General features: G+C 42.4%; 1 protein-coding gene across 8 annotated transcripts in view; it reads left to right on the forward strand.

Annotated features, from left to right (window-relative positions):
- The window catches only part of GRIK2 (glutamate ionotropic receptor kainate type subunit 2), a 614,747-nt gene that overhangs the window by 393,432 nt on the left and 205,525 nt on the right, over positions 1-15,790 (forward strand). For 4 of the 8 annotated variants that reach the window (XR_009762209.1, XM_061623432.1, XM_061623434.1 and 1 more), the window contains one exon: positions 764-981. The exons of 1 other annotated variant lie outside the window; for it this stretch is intronic. Coding sequence is in view for 6 of the 7 variants with exons in the window: in XM_061623432.1 (XP_061479416.1) it covers positions 764-981 (218 nt within the window). In the remaining variant the exon portion in view is untranslated. Of the gene's footprint in view, positions 1-763; positions 982-15,790 lie in introns of those variants that run through there. 3 more of the 8 variants (XM_061623439.1, XM_061623437.1, XM_061623440.1) reach the window with 2 other exon arrangements.

Below are 15,790 nucleotides of genomic sequence, written 5' to 3' on the forward strand. Positions count from 1 at the left end.
AATTGTGGTCTGTCTTGTTCTAATTTAAGTGTAAGAATAATATTTTTATTGCTCCTCTAGTAAATGAAATGTGTAGCTTGATCACCCCTATTTATTTTAAGCTGAGAGGCTAACTATAGAGATGAGAGATGTTCCATTTTACCATTGGCTTCCTACATATACATTCATTATGGTGACTTTTTTTTTTGAGGATGCAACATTTTCAGGTTGTAGTACTCTCTTTGTATCAGAGTTTCTCTGATAACACTTTTCCTGATTCCTTGGGGCAACAGCTTATTTGTTACTGAAGTCAAAACATTTTATGAGCTGTTGAATTAGTGGTTCATGAATGCTTTGAAGAGCTGCTGCCAGTTTTAACTGAGAGGCTCAGGACTGATGTTTGTTTCTTAGTTTTCTTTTAACAGCTCAAGTGTCTTCCTCATTTTCTTTTTCATTGTCACTTTATTCAAAGGTCATTTTAAAATATCTGGTTATACACTAGATCATGGCCAAACACTGATTTGGACCTCCCATTGCTATATTTTGGGGTCAATGTACCTAAAGTTTCCCCCTTCCTTTTTGAGTAGAATTGGTTTTTTATTTTTCATTTCAGTTGTGCATCTGTATAAGCAAAATATATACTTGTCACTTTATTTATTTGTTTTGTTCAATGATTCCATCCTCACCCGTGACAAAAAAGAAAGAAAGAAAGAAAGAAGTGAAATAACAATAAAATACAATGTTTATGCACTTGGATTCATCTTTTCCCCCTGATTTTCGTTAGGTTCCGAGCTCATGCCCAAAGCCCTCTCCACCAGGATAGTGGGAGGCATTTGGTGGTTTTTCACACTTATCATCATTTCCTCGTATACCGCTAATCTAGCCGCCTTTCTGACAGTGGAGCGCATGGAGTCCCCCATTGATTCAGCAGACGATTTAGCGAAACAAACAAAGATAGAATATGGAGCAGTTGAAGATGGAGCAACAATGACCTTTTTCAAGGTAGGTCCTTTACAATTTAATTGGAGAGAAAATGTTACTTACCTATGCAGCAGATTAGCAGGTGGGAAAATTGTTTGGGTCAACTAAACTGTTCACATTACGGCCAGCTGGAAAAGTAAGATGTCCTATTCATGTATTAAAAAATCCTTAGAAAGTAAAAAAGGCAGCTTCCTCAGAGTTAAGCATCGCTTGAAGGAAATCCTAAACGCTAGGGAGTAAGGCCCATTGAACCTGCTCCTGAGTAAACATGCATAGTGTTGCTCTACATGTCTATAATCCTTTGGCCACTTAAGTGGGAATAAGTCCCATTTACTTTTGCATAGGGACAATCTGCACATCTTTCTTTTCCATTGTAAAGGAGAACAGAAGGTGCTCACTTTTGCTCTTCTGTGCCTAATTTTAATTTAGCTGTTTATTTCAAATGGCAATTCAGTATGGAAAATACAGTTTATATTCCAGTAGAATGAAGCTATACTATTGTATTCCTTGGAAAATAAAGAGAGACCATTTTTCTAAAAGCTGGTAAGGCATCTGTTTCTGGGAACTAATTGGACTTGATATTTGGCTTTTCTTGTGTTTGTGACGTACTAAAGTCGCATTAAAGCTACCATTTGCTGCAGTGTACTAACAGGCCCAGCTCTAGCAGTGGCCCAGGTGGGGCACTGGCTGAGGGTCCAGGAGTGCAGAGGGGCCCTTCACTGGCAACAGTGGGATGGGATCTGCTGCTTGTTGCTGACCCTATCCTATTGCAACAGACAGGAAGTGTTTTTTCCTGCTCGCTCCTCTTTTCATCCAATTCACAAGGGTAGAGGGGAAATTGAGGAGTTAATACTATAGAGATGAAAAACTGAGCCAAGAGGATCTCTTCAACTTGGCCACTGTCTCACTCAGTGTCAGTGTTGAGGAAATTGTCTAGGCTAGTTGCAGCTTCATCTCTGTGGTATTAACCCCTTAAATGCCCTCCAGCAGAAGGGAAGAAGAAATGAGTAGTGGCAGCAGCTCTGAGCAAGGTTGGAACATGGAGAAGCAAGGAGAAAGAGGAGGCTTCCTTGCATAGTGTGCTCTGCTGCAGGGTAAACAGCAGGGACTTGGTGGCAGCAGCAGGGGCTCTGGAGCCATGGCGGGAATGCTCCCAATGAACTTACAGGCAGAGGTTTGGCTTTCCTTCTCTCTCTAACTCTCTCTTTCCTGTCTGATTCCTCTGTCACCCAAGCCTTTCTGTTCAGGTTTTGTTTTATTTTAAAAGGTTGAGACCAAGAGGGAGGAGGAATGTCGTTTGAGGAGGAAAGCAAGAGGGCAAGGGTCCTCTGATTGCAGCCCCGTGGTCCTAGTGGGAGAAAGGGTGGGATATAAATCTAATAAATAAATAATTGCCTTTGCCCATGGGCCCACAGAAACCTGGAGCCAGCCCTGCTTACAAAAGTTAAAATCGTCATGGTGGTGAGTTTCGTCATGGCTAGCTCACATTTTCAAAATGTAACCATGTTGCCAGCAGTAGCAGATGGTGTAGTGGGGTGCCATTGCTCACCTGACTTCCAATCGGTCACATCGTTGCTACTTACCTAGAGAGGGAGGGACAAGGCAGCGGTGAATTCAGCGTGATGCAAACACGCTGGCAGAGCCAATCCAGCACTCCTGATGGACTGTATTCCGCTTCATAGGCCAGAAATGGTGCAGGTCAGACCTAACTGCTGTTGACATCAGGAGAAGGTAAACAAAAAAGTTAGGTAACAATGCATTCTTTTCTGTCTTAGACAAATATATCTTCTGTCTAAGACAAATCTGCCTTTGTTAGTGTTAATGCATGTACTAGTCTCTGATATATGTGATTTCTTGAGTTGCTTTTTAAGTTAGATTCTCAGATGTACAGAGAAATGCACAAGAGCCAGAACTGACAACCCCATTCAGTAAATAGTTCCCCCAAATCTCTCTCTCTTTCTCTCTTCCAGTGACTTAACATGAGCAACTCTGCACAAATCTTAGGAGAGGATCAGAATCTGAAATCACTCACACTTCCATGTTCACCACTCTTGTGGAACATGTGAAGTAGCTCTGAATGTGGAATTTGTCAATATAATCACAAAAACTAATAGAGGGAGGATACTGTCTCCTTAATATGTGTGTGTGTGTGGTAGTGGTGGTGATAGAGAGAAAAGGTCAATAGTATTCTCAGGCTTTCCTTCCATTTCAGTTTCTGCTGAGAGCTGCTATTATTTCTAATTCATTCATTGTTCTTGTGGTGTGCACTGATGGTGGCATCAGAGAATATTAGATGAACTGATACTGCTGTTCATTTATAAAAAATTTATATGAACATGTAACCTAATATCTGGGGTGCTCCTGGATCCATCTTTGTCGCTAGAGGCCCAGGTGATCTCCGTGGCTATGAGGGCCTTTCACCAGCTTCAGATGGTAAGACAGCTGCGGCTGTTTCTGGCAGGGATAGCCTGACCACTGTTGTCCATGCACTGGTAAACTCCAGATTGGATTACTGTAATGAGCTCTATGTGGAGCTACCCCTGCGGTTGGTCCAGAAGCTGCAGCTGGTGAAAAATGCGGCAGCGAGACTGCTCACTAGAGCAGGGTATCGCCAACATGTCACCACGCTGCTGAAAGAATTGCAGTGGCTACCTATTAGCTACCAGGCTAATTCAAGGTTCTAGTTTTGGTGTATAAAGTGCTATACAACTTGGGACCAGGATACCTGAAAGACCGTCTTATCCCTTATATACCCAGTCGATCACTGCGCTCTGCAGGTGAGGGCCTCCTGCAGATACCATCTTATCAGGAGGTCTGTTCTGCACAACATAGGCAATGGACCTTTAGTGTAGTGGCCCCTACCCTTTGGAATTCCTTCCCCTTAAATATTAGACAGGTACCATCTCTGTTATCATTTTGGTGCCTACTGAAGACCTTCCTCTTTCAACAAGCCTTTTAAGTAGAGACCTTACCCCAGTCTACATTTGTGTTAGAAATGCTTTTTAATATAGATTTAAACTTCCTTTTTTAATGTCTTTAAACCTTTTTTAAAAAATGTTTTAAAGATGTTTGTTTTTAATGTGTTTTTAATGGTTGTTGTGATTTAATATATTTTGAAGTCTGTTTTTATGATGTTTTGAAGTGTTTTTGGTGCTTTTGTTTGCCGCCCTAGTCTCCTACTGAGAGAAAGGGTAGGATATAAATGAAATAAATAAATATCTTGGCATATGGGAAGGGAGGTGAATGCAGAAGATTGACCAGTCTTCCCAATGAGCCACCAATTGCTCTGCAGATTTCCTCAAAGTTCTCCAAGATGTCATGGATAACCATTTGTGTTTCCATATTTTTTATTATTCCTAAAGCTATGTAAATATTAACATAGTTCTGATGGAAATTAGAAATAATTAATATTCAGTAGGTGAATGTACTATAAACATATTACCATGGAGGTAGCATTATTGAAGCTCTGAAGTTTGTCTTTCTGAGAAACAGTTAAAGAAATTTGTACAAGTACTATAACTCAATGATATGGATATTTGAAGCTGTCAAAACAAAATTTAGAGAAAGCTTAAAGAGTGCAATTTTTTGTTTAAAAAAAGAGATAATATGATTAAAGTCTCAGGGCATAAAGAGATGATGACACAGAGTGTTTCTTGAGTTACCAAAAAACAAGCCTTTATTTATTTTTATTTGTGTGTGTGTCTGTGCCTGATACTAGTGGAAGATTTTGATCTTGTATTCTTTCTGATTGTCAGTCTGGACTTGAAAACATTTAGAGGCTATTTTTCTGAGTAGTGTCTCCCAGCCCAGCTGCTAGCAACACCCTTCTTCCAGTACTTCTTGTCTGAAAGAAAGAATAGGCTCTTCATCATCATCATGACCATCTTCATCTTTCAGTTTCAATATCTTTTCCCATGATGTTATTCTTCTTGTTGTTTCTTCCCCATATATTCTACATTCCCTTTTGCACAGACATTTTTCTCTTCTCTTTTCATTTCTCTCTGCTTTCTTTGTTGGTGGCTTCCACCCTATCCTTGCAGCTGCAAATGGAAATACATGCCTTCCAGCAGTGCAGAGTTTATAAGTCCTTCCCAAGTCTTGGAAGAACTTTCCCAAACTGTTGGCCTGGGAAACACCCATAGTGTGGCCAGTTATTCAGGTATGGTTATATTCTACATTCAATGATAAAGTCAGTATGCCTCTGCATACTAGTTGTTGGGAACTGTAAATGGAGACAGTGCTGTTGCACTCAACTCCTGTTTGCAGGCTTCCCATAGGCATCTGGTTGGCCAATGTGAGAACAGGATGCTAGATTAGATGGGCCTTTGACCTGAGGCAAAAGGGCTCTTCTTATGTTGTTATGGTGTGCATTACCTCCAATCCCCCATGCCTCAAAAGCTAACAAAGTAAATTACTGTACCTGGAAACAAAATGTGGCATCTAAACTATATGTAGCCTTCCCCAACCTGGTTTTATTTATTTATTTATTTATTTATTTATTTATTTATTTTGTTCAATTTATATACCGCCCACAGCCCGAAGGCTCTCAGGGCGGTGTACAGCATAGGATAAAATACAGTAACATCACAAGAACAACAGAACATAAATATAAACAATAAATAACCTCATATACATTAAAAGCTTAAAAGGTAGATTAAAATGCCTGGGAGAATAAAAAGGTTTTCACCTGGCGCCGAAAAGATAGAAGTGTAGGCGCCAGGCGGACCTCATCGGGGAAACTGTTCCATAATTCGGGGGCAGCCACTGAAAAGGCCCTAGATCTTGTTACGACCCTCCGAGCCTCTCTGTGATTCGGAACTCGGAGGAGGGCCTTAGATGTTGAACGTAGTGAGCGGGTAGGTTCGTATCGGGAGAGGCGTTCCGCCAGGTACTGTGGTCCCGCACCGTGTAAGGCTTTATAAGTCAAAACTAGCACTTTGAATCTGGCCCGGAAACAAATAGGCAGCCAGTGCAAACGCGCCAGAACAGGTGTAATATGCGCGGACCGCCTGGTCTTCGTCAGCAGTCTGGCTGCAGCGTTTTGCACTAACTGACGTTTCCGGACTGTCTGGACTACAGCTTCCATCAGCAACTATGGCCAATAGTTAGGGATGATGGCACCTGTAGTCCAAAGCTTCTGGATGGCACCTGTATGTGAATTTTGAGGATAGCAAATCCTGCTGCTCTAGAGACTTGACAACATGACCTGAAGAATTTATGAACCTAAGCTTAAATGGCAGTTGTGTCTATCATAACAGGATTATAGTTTTCTAAAAAACTATAGAGAACCATACAATACAAAATGTTGTTATTGTTATAGGACAGCCCAGATAATAGCTTAAAATATGCTTATAATGTGCTGAAATCATTTACATAAGCTTATATTGGCTTAGCTTGTAGATTAGTATGGTGTATAACATAGAGGAAAATGTTCTCTTTTGAAAATGGGTTTTCCAACCCTCCCTTCTGGACAAAGCATTGTTTACCTGTTGGCAGTGGAGGACATGTTCTTGTAGGGATGACACCTCCCATTGGACTGACAGGCAGGGTCCAGAATCCTTTGCCTCCTCTTCCAGGAGGAGTCATCCCTCCCTCCAGTTTGACCCTGCCCGTGATCATGAGCAGTAGGGTCCTTTCAGCAGTCTAAATTCCCGTAGACCATTTTTTGCCTTTTGTGATCCTTTCTCCTTTTTATGTGTGTGTGTGATTTATGTGTTACGTTTACCTGGCTTATGTGGGGTCCCTTTACCCACAGTTTTCTCAGCTGGAACAAGGGGTGCTAAGATTTGGGGAGATTGTGTTAATCACTCAAGTTTGTGATGCCTAAAGTTAGAACCCACCATAGGTAACAGTGTATTCCCTCTTCCTTGTGTTCTAGCCCTGATGCCAGGGGTTTAGGTCAAGGCACGGGGCTGTAGTGTACTCACTGGAGAAGGGTCATATATAATGTCAGATGGTGGTTATCTGAAGGGCTCAGTGTGTTTCCTCTGTGTGGAGGGGTTACATAAAGCCATTCCTTCAAACCTTGCCAGCCTTAAGGTTGGCCGTGCCTGTTCCCTTCTCCTTCAGAAACAAAAGGGGTGAATTATCTTGGGAGGAATCTTAATGTGATCCAGGTTTGTTTCTGTGGAAACAGCTTTTTTCTCCTCAGAACAGATTGGGATTATTATTATTTATATTTATTGCCTGACCTTCACCAATAGGTCCCAGGGCAGGTTACAAAATCTAAAATACAATATGAAAAAGAATTAAAAAACATTTCAATACAATTTAGAGAGCTGACTCTCACCTCAAGGCCTAAAAAGTCAGGGCCCAGGGAGTGTTTCCAGGGCAACAGCAGAAGACCCTGTTGGCTCCTCTAGTGGGCCACAGTCTGTAAGTATATAAATGGAAATCGCTCAAGTTTTTTCTTGAGGATTCAAAAGGTTATTACCTTCACCCCCAGGAGAAGGCCTTGCAATACTTATATGTGGAAGTATTAATAAGAGCAGTTGGCTCTTCTTAATAGCTACGGTTTGGAATAAATTCAGATGATTACCTCATAAATCCATCAGGAGTTTGAGTGCGTTCCCTAGAGGATAGTGGTTAGTTATCCTGGTGGATGAAGCTGAAATATTGGCTTGTCCTTTTTTCTACTTTCATGAAACTCTGTCCTTAGCTATTGAAAAGGCACAGTTGCCTCTGTTTTATCAGGGTTTCAATATATTGGCTGAAATAATACAGAGCTTCAGTAGAGCTCAGTTTTCCATACCATAGGTGTAACTTGACTTGCACATGGTGGTGCATACAACCTCAGATGCTATTCTGTTTTTTTGTTTTCTCCCTAAACCTTGGCAGTTTGGTATCAAATAAAATGTATGTTTTCAATATAAAATAATTTTTCTTTATTCCTTTCATTCACAGATAATCTGATGGTAATGTTAATAGAATCAAGTAGAAGAAGATGCTTGTTTCTATGTTGTCTAATTAAGAGGAAAAGCAGCCTCAATCCTTGTAGCCTTTTATATCCCTTTAAACAAAAGTTTTATTATGGGGATGGATGGCGCTGCACAGGTTCCCATGGCATGGCAAGTTTATGCCAGCACACATAAGTTTCAGAAGCTTCATCTAGCTGGGGAAGCTTCTTTCTTGGAGTTTTGGTAACCCCAACCCATTCTGGAGTATAGTTAGCTCACTTTACTGGTGTCCATTAGGCATGTTCTTTCTTATCTGATCACAGGATGTGACGTAGCATCTCAACACCTGATGTGTTGGGCTATAAACTGGTCTGATGGTTGTGGTTTCTCTCCTAGTCTTTTCAGCAGCTTCTGCTTCCATTCCAGCAAAGATGAGAATTCCAATATCCATTCCAGACCTGGTGTTGAGGGAGCTACAATGGTAGTTTTCTCTCCAATTAATGGAGTGAGTGAGTAGGAGAAGCTGTGGATACTGATCCTGACCACAAATGCCAGTCTCTTCAGTTGAGGTGCTCTTCCCATCCAGGTAGTCATGCTGGGGATGGTGGCCTATGGCTTCAGATCTTTTGTCCAGACCTGAAGTCCTAGGCTTTGGATGTTCTAGGTGCCCATCTGTTGACCCAAGATTTTAGACACACTACTTGCTTTGAAGCAATATTCAAGCAGTGGGGTGTCCACCTGTACCTGGAGGTGTTTTCTCTGCTGGGGCTGACTCAGCAGCTCTGGAGGTTAAGACTGCCGATGATCATCCTGTTGGCCTCGCTTGTCAGTATGCAGTTACCAGTGTTTTTGTCCTGACTTCCCTGTCTAGCTGCCTGGTGGATGGATGCCCTGGAGACAGCTTGGCCTCCAGGCCTCTTTTATGCCTTTCCTCCCTTTGGGCTGATTCAACGAATCCTGCAGAGGGTAACTCAGAATGGGGCGAGGGTGGTTCTGGTGGTGGCTCCATATTGGCCTCAGAGGCGTGGTTCCCCAACCTTTGTCAGAGGGAGAACTGTGGTGTCTGCCAATATGCCCAGGTCTCTTGATTCAAGGCCCAGTCGTGCATCCAAAGCTGGAGCTCTTATGGTTGACAGCCTGGCTGCTGAAAGGCTATGGCTAACCCAGTGGAGTTCTCTGGTAAGGTTCTGGAAACACTACTTCAGGCAGACATCCATGAACAGGGTGTATTGTTCCACCTGGAGAGCATTTCTGGCATGGCTTCTTGGTGGCTGCCCCTAGGCTTTGGAATTCCCTTCCTAGGGAGGTAAGAATGACCCCCTCCTTGCAGTCCTTCCGCCGACAAGCAAAGACCTTCCTATTCCAACAAGCCTTTGGAATTGAAGCCTAAGGATAGGGCGTGAAGGGTGCTGCATTGCTAATGTCTGCTATATCATTTTTAAACTAGTTTGAACTTTTATAGCTATATGTGTGTATGGTTTTAATATTGGAAATAGTTTAATCTTATTTTAATGTAGACTTTGTATGTTTTTAATTATTTGTATTTTTTATCTGGAAGCTGCCATGAGTTCCAGTTTTGGAAAAATGGCGGGGTATAAATAAAGATAATAATAATAATAATAATAATAATAATAATAATAATAATAATAATAATAATAATAATAATAATAATAATAATGGTGTTCCAGGGAACAAGTTGAGCCCTTGTCTCGGGAGGTGTCTGATTTAGTTGATTTTTTGCAAGCCGGAGTAGACAAGGGCCTGAGCATGAGTACTGTCAAGAAGCAGGTGGCTGCACTGAGTAGTATCGTCTTGAGTCTGGGGAGAAATGCTCTTTCATTCCATCTTCTTTATAAACCGTTCATCGAGAGTGTAACACTTCTTTCCACTTAGGCGGTCCATCGTTTTCTCACCCAGAACCTTGGCTGGGTTCTGTCGGCTCTCTCGGGGGGCCCATTTGAGCTATGGCTACGTGTCCATTGAGCATATTTACCTTCAAGATGGGTTTCCTAGTTGCAGTTACTTCTGCAAGTCGGGTTTCAGAGCTGGGGGCCTTATCAGTCGATCCACAACTGTGGGTCTTCCACGAAGACAAGGTGGTGCTGCATCCAGATCAATCTTTCTTGCCCAAAGTAAACTGAGCCTTCACAGATTGCAAGAAGTGGTCCTTCCCTCTTTTTGTCCAAATCCTTTCTGCTCAGGAGAGATGGTAGCATTCCTTGGATGTTAAACATGATCTGAGATTTTATTTGGATTGCACCTTTGAATTCCATTGTTCAGAATTTTTGTTCGTGGCTTTTTCGGGGCCATCTAAGAGAAAGAAGGTCTCTGCCTCTTCCATTTCATGGTGGCTGCGATCAGCAATTTCCCAAGAGTATTCAGCATTGGGCAAGGAACCTCCTGGTGGTCTTATGGCACATTTACTTAGGGAGGCTGCAGCTTCTGCATCATTTAAGGGCAATTTCCCTCTATTGTCCATTTGTAGGGCTGCCACTTGGGCCACACTGCATACTTTTGTGAAACGCTACAAAATAGATAGTTTTTCATCAGCTGATGTGGCATTTGGTTGGAAGGTTCTTCAGAGTATAGTTCAGCAGTAGATAGGGGCAGAAGAAGCCCACTCGGGATGAGAGACTGCTCTGATACAACCCTACAAGAGAATGCCCTCCACTGCCAACAGGTAAAAATGGAAGTTTTTCTTACCTTAAATTTCTGCTTGATGTTGGTAATGGAGGACATTCTCCCCACCTCTTCTTCCTCTGTTGGTGTTGTTGAAATCCTCTGCTGATACATTCCTGATCCTTTGCTGTTTTCTGTGAGGGGGTGGTACTAGGGCTTCTGCCTCCGTCCTACATTGTTAGTATGTTTAGGCTGTCTTGTCATGTTTTCCGTAGTACATGTTCATGTTGGATTGGACGTTTCGCTTCTTTTTTCTTTGGCATAAGTTTCCCCGTTCTTGGGCTCTCCAAGTTGGTAGAGTGGGAGGGGCATGTTCTGTGTTGATAAGGGGTGGAGAAGTGGTTCTTCCTCTATCAGTTGAATTGGAGGGTGGGGTGACTCCTCCCCCTGGAAGAGGAGATAAAGGATTCTGGACCCTGCCTGTCAGTCCAGTGGGAGCCATCATCCCTACAAGAGAATGTCCTCCACTGCCAACATCAAACAGAAGTTTACGGTAAGAAAAACTTTCATTTTTTGTTATAAAGCAGAGTATGGTACAAGATAAAATGTCTGGGCAGACAGCTAATGTGTTGTGTTAACTATCAACATGAAGTAGGAGGAAGTTTACTATATGGTGTGGCTGATACCTGTAGACAGGGCAAAGCAGACTTTCCAGGGAGCTGAGAATAGAATTCCTACCAGGAGCCTGGCTAACAACCTGATGGAGTGCCTGATGAGGTTGCATAGAGAGAAGGTAGAAAGAGACAGCAAGGAGCTAGTGCCACTTCTATCAGGCAGTAGCTGATAAGGCCATGGGAACACACCTTCCCTTATTTAAAAAAGTGTATTAAAAGACAGGTTGTATATTACTCAGGACTCCTCAGCTCTGCTGGAGTGGGGTGTGTGGAAGAAAGCAGGAGAACCATCTATTCCCTCCATGTCATCTGATGGATGATGTATTACGACATATATTTCCATGTCCTTTGTAATTTTGGCTCTGTGATATGACTTAGAGTTTAACCTAGTCCTTTATCAATTGTAACTTGATTTAACTAAGATGTGCCTTCAGAGTCATATACTTGGACTTTCCAGCAACTTCTTTCATGCTGATATATATTTCTATTTTTTCTGTTTCTGCAATGATGGCTAAGGCCACCTAGAATGCATTTTATCAGCTGTAGTGTGCAAGATATTAATAAATAGCATATATTATAAAGACTGTTCTGCTGCCTGAAGTCTGACTCCCAAATAGAAAATGTCTGGTACCTTCCAAGACTCAAGAATCCTTGAGTGGGGTCTCCTCTATTCTTCGCTTACACTAGATGACGTAACCTGTGAGCTTAGGTGAACTAACATTTGACATATAAGGACTCTATGTAGACATGGAGGGAGGAAGAGAGCAAGAACCCTCAACCCTGTGCATTTGCTGGCAAGGGGGCTGGATTTGCCGATATCATTATGAAATTACTGCCTGTGAAGTTTTTGGAAGCATAACATTTTGTCAAAATTACTCCCTATTCAGGTATTTGCCTCCATGAATGGAGGAAATAGCATGCTGCCCATGCTCGCCCTGCACCCAGTTCTGCCATCCCCATAGGTGACAGCCTCAGACTTTTCCATGCTGCATGGAAGGAATGTCCATGTGTTCAGCTGGATGTACTTATAAATCCTCCATATGATTGCAAACCCTGCATGATTGGGGTTCCCATTCATATGGAAGATTCTAAACATGTTCAGCTGAACATACAAAGATTCTACTATTAGATATTTTCCCTTGCTGTGCAAACTAGGTCTTTTAGATTCCATATATTATTCCCTTCTCAGGCTTGGATTTTATTTTGCGGATCTCAGTGGGTAGAGGCACAACTCCAATGAAAGCTTCCCTCCCTACCTGCCTGCACCATTGTTCTAATACATGAAAGGCTATGCAATATGGCATATTTGGCACTGGAGATGAAAGACAATAGTGTCAGTATTTCACTTTTATTAAAATTGTACAATTATGACTGTGTTGGGTTTGATCTTGCTATCGTGTTTACATCTATATCTCATTACAAGATAAAGTAACTAACTGCCAGAATTGAACCAAACAATAGCATATAGTGCAACGTAATATAAAGACTCCAGATGGTTTCATAATGTTAAATGAAAACATGAAATCTCAGTAATAGCTATTAGAGCCAACCACTGTGAGGCACAATAACTGCCCCTATGACTGACAGTCATTCCCACAGCATTTTTTTTCTTCGTAAGAGCTTATCAAAGGTGTCTTTGCAACATAGCCAAGATTTTGGAAGACTGAAAATTTGTTCAAGAAGAAGAAAAGAGAGAGAGAGAGAGAGAGAGAGAGAGAGGTGCATACACACATACTGGACTTCTACTACATCAATGTAATGTGCATGTTTACAGGGGAAGGTGGCGGGCAAACCTGTTGACTCGTCATTTAGATTTTGCTACATCTTTAGGTCTTAGCTGCCACCACAAGCCAAGAACACGAGCAGGTGGCAGGACTAGTAGGATCAATGTTTTTCCAGACCTTGAAATCACACAATCCAGAATCACACAAATAGATCTGTTTTAAAAGAAGTGCTTTGTTAAGATATCGTAAATGTTGGGATAAAAATGTAGTAAATAATTTTAAAATCCTCATTTTAAAATCCTTATTTTAAAAATAATTTAAAAATTATACATCTCATAATTAGTACTTACATTGTCTGTACTGGTCCTGCACTAGCTTGTATTGTTTGACTTAAGACAATTTATGCCTTGTTCCTAGCTTCCATCCCTCCTATGACCAGGTTTTTGAGTACTCGCCTGCTGATCCCACCAGCCTTTGTGTGCTGTTGTTTAATGCCAGATTGTTACATAAGACCTTACTCCTCCATGATTTGATTGTGGCTGAAGATGCCAATCTGCCATGTATTACTGAGACTTGGGTGGGTGAGCGGATAGGAGTTGATCTGATTCAGCTGTGCCCACCCAGATACTTGGTGCAATATCAGCACAGGCTGCAGGGTTGGAATTGAGGAGTTGCTGTGGACCACAGGACTTCCATCACTATCACCAGGAAACTGCTGTGTCTTGGAGTTGGCTGTGAGTGGTTGAATTTGGTGTCAGACCAAGGAGAACTATGGTTGCTACTGGTGTACTATCTACCCTGCTGCCTGGAAGCTTTTCTGACTGAGCTGGCAGAGGCAGTTTCAGGTGTGGTGTTGAAGGCACCCAGGACGATATGGGACTTAGTTGCCCTTGGTTGCCCTGATGGATGACCTTTATCAGGAAAAGGATGGGGTGACCCTTTTATTCTTGCTTGATCTCTCCATGGCTGGACATGCCAATTGATGCCATTGATTATGGTATCCTTTGAGCTAACTTGCTGAGATGGGTAATAGAGGTGCTGTTTTACAGTTGTTCTGATCCTATCTCCAGGGTAGGCTTCAGAAAATAACATTAGGTGATTGTCTTTCAACACCATGGCAATTGTGCTGGGATGCCTCAGGGTACCATCCTATCCTTGATGATATTGAAGCATTGGGGACAGTCATTAGGAGATTTAGGGTGAGATGTCATTAGTATGTTGCTGATATACAGCTCTATTTCTTTGTGCCATCTGAATAAGGAGAGGCATGCAAGTCCTGGATTGGTGCCTGTATTTGGTAATGAGCTAGATGAGAGTCAACAAACTGAGCCTGAATTCTGGCGAGACAGAGGTATTGTGGATGGGTATTTTCTGAGGCTGGATAATTGGCCAGTTGGCTGCTTTGGATGGAGCTGTACTCCCCCTGAAGGAGCAGGCTCATAATCTGGGGGTGGTCCTGCAGCTACCTCTGTTGCCAGAGGCCCAGGTGACCACAGTAGCTAGGAGAGTCTTTTAGCAACTTTAGCTTGTAAGACAGCTCTGGCTGTGTCTGGACTGGGATAGCTTCATCACTGTCATCTATGCACTGGTAACCTCCAAACTGGATTACTGCAATCTGCTCTATGTGTGTCTGTCTTTGAGGTTGACTGCAAAATGTGGTGACTTGAGTTTCAATGGGGCAGACTATTGCCACCATGTTATGCCAATGCTGAAAGAATTGCACTGGCTGTCATTTAGGTACCGAACTAAGTTCAAGGAGCTGATTCTGATGTATACAGCCTGGAACCAGGATACCTATCATCTCACCCACTATATACCTAATCGATCACTGTGCTTTGCAGGAGATATATGACATATTTAAACAGGTGCTATGTCTGTTGGCTTTCTGGTACCTACTGAAGACCTTCCTCTTCCAACAAGCCTTTTTAAGTGGAGATCTTTGTCCCAGTCTTCACCTGTAATGGAACTATTATTAACATTTTTATACATGGAATTTTTTGTAATTGTTTTAGATATGGAACTGTTTTAAATTGTTTTTAAACTTTTTTGTTTTATGTCTGTAACTGTTTTGTTTGTTTTTATACTTAGATATTTTGTTGTTGTAACCCACTCTTGGACCTTATGGTAAAGGATGGGTAAGAAATCAAACAAATAAATACGTAAGTTCTTCAGTTCCATCTCTTCCTGCCAGCCTTTGCTGTTATGGAAGGAAGGAAGCTGTCTCGGTTTTAAACCGGTGTCTGGAGTCAGTGGTGGACTGGATGAGGGTGAACAAATTGAAGCTTAATCCAGACAAGACAGAGGTGCTCCTGGTCAGTCGAAAGGCAAATCAGGAATAGGGATACAGCCTGTGCTGGATGGGGTTACACTCCCCCTGAAGACACAGGTTCGCAGTTTGGGTGTGCTCCTGGACTCAGCTTTAAATTTGGAGGGCCAGGTTTCTGCAGTGGCCAGGAGTGCTTTTGCACAATTAAGATTAATGCACCAACTGCGCCTGTTCCTTGAGCTGTCTGATCTGGCCACTGTGACACATGCCTTAGTTACATCCCGTTTAGATTACTGTAACGCACTCTATGTGGGGCTGCCTCTGAAGACTGTTTGGAAACTTCAGTTGGTGCAATGTGCTGCAGCCAGAATGTTAACTGGGGCTTCTTACAGGGACCATATGACTCCCCTGTTACAAAAGCTCCACTGGTTGCCACTCTGTTTCCAGACACAATTCAAAGTGCTGGTGATGACCTATACAGCCCTATACGGCTTAGGTCCAGGCTATCTGTCAGACTGTATCTCCCTGTATGAGCCTGCCCGGGCCCTGAGATCCTCAGGAGAGGCCCTTCTCTCAATACCCACATCCTCACAGGTACGACTAGTGGGGACGTGAGATAGGGCCTTTTCGGTGGCTGCCCCGAGGCTTTGG

The sequence above is a fragment of the Rhineura floridana genome, chromosome 4 (assembly GCF_030035675.1).
Source record: "Rhineura floridana isolate rRhiFlo1 chromosome 4, rRhiFlo1.hap2, whole genome shotgun sequence".
In the NCBI taxonomy this organism is placed as follows: Eukaryota; Metazoa; Chordata; class Lepidosauria; order Squamata; family Rhineuridae; genus Rhineura; species Rhineura floridana.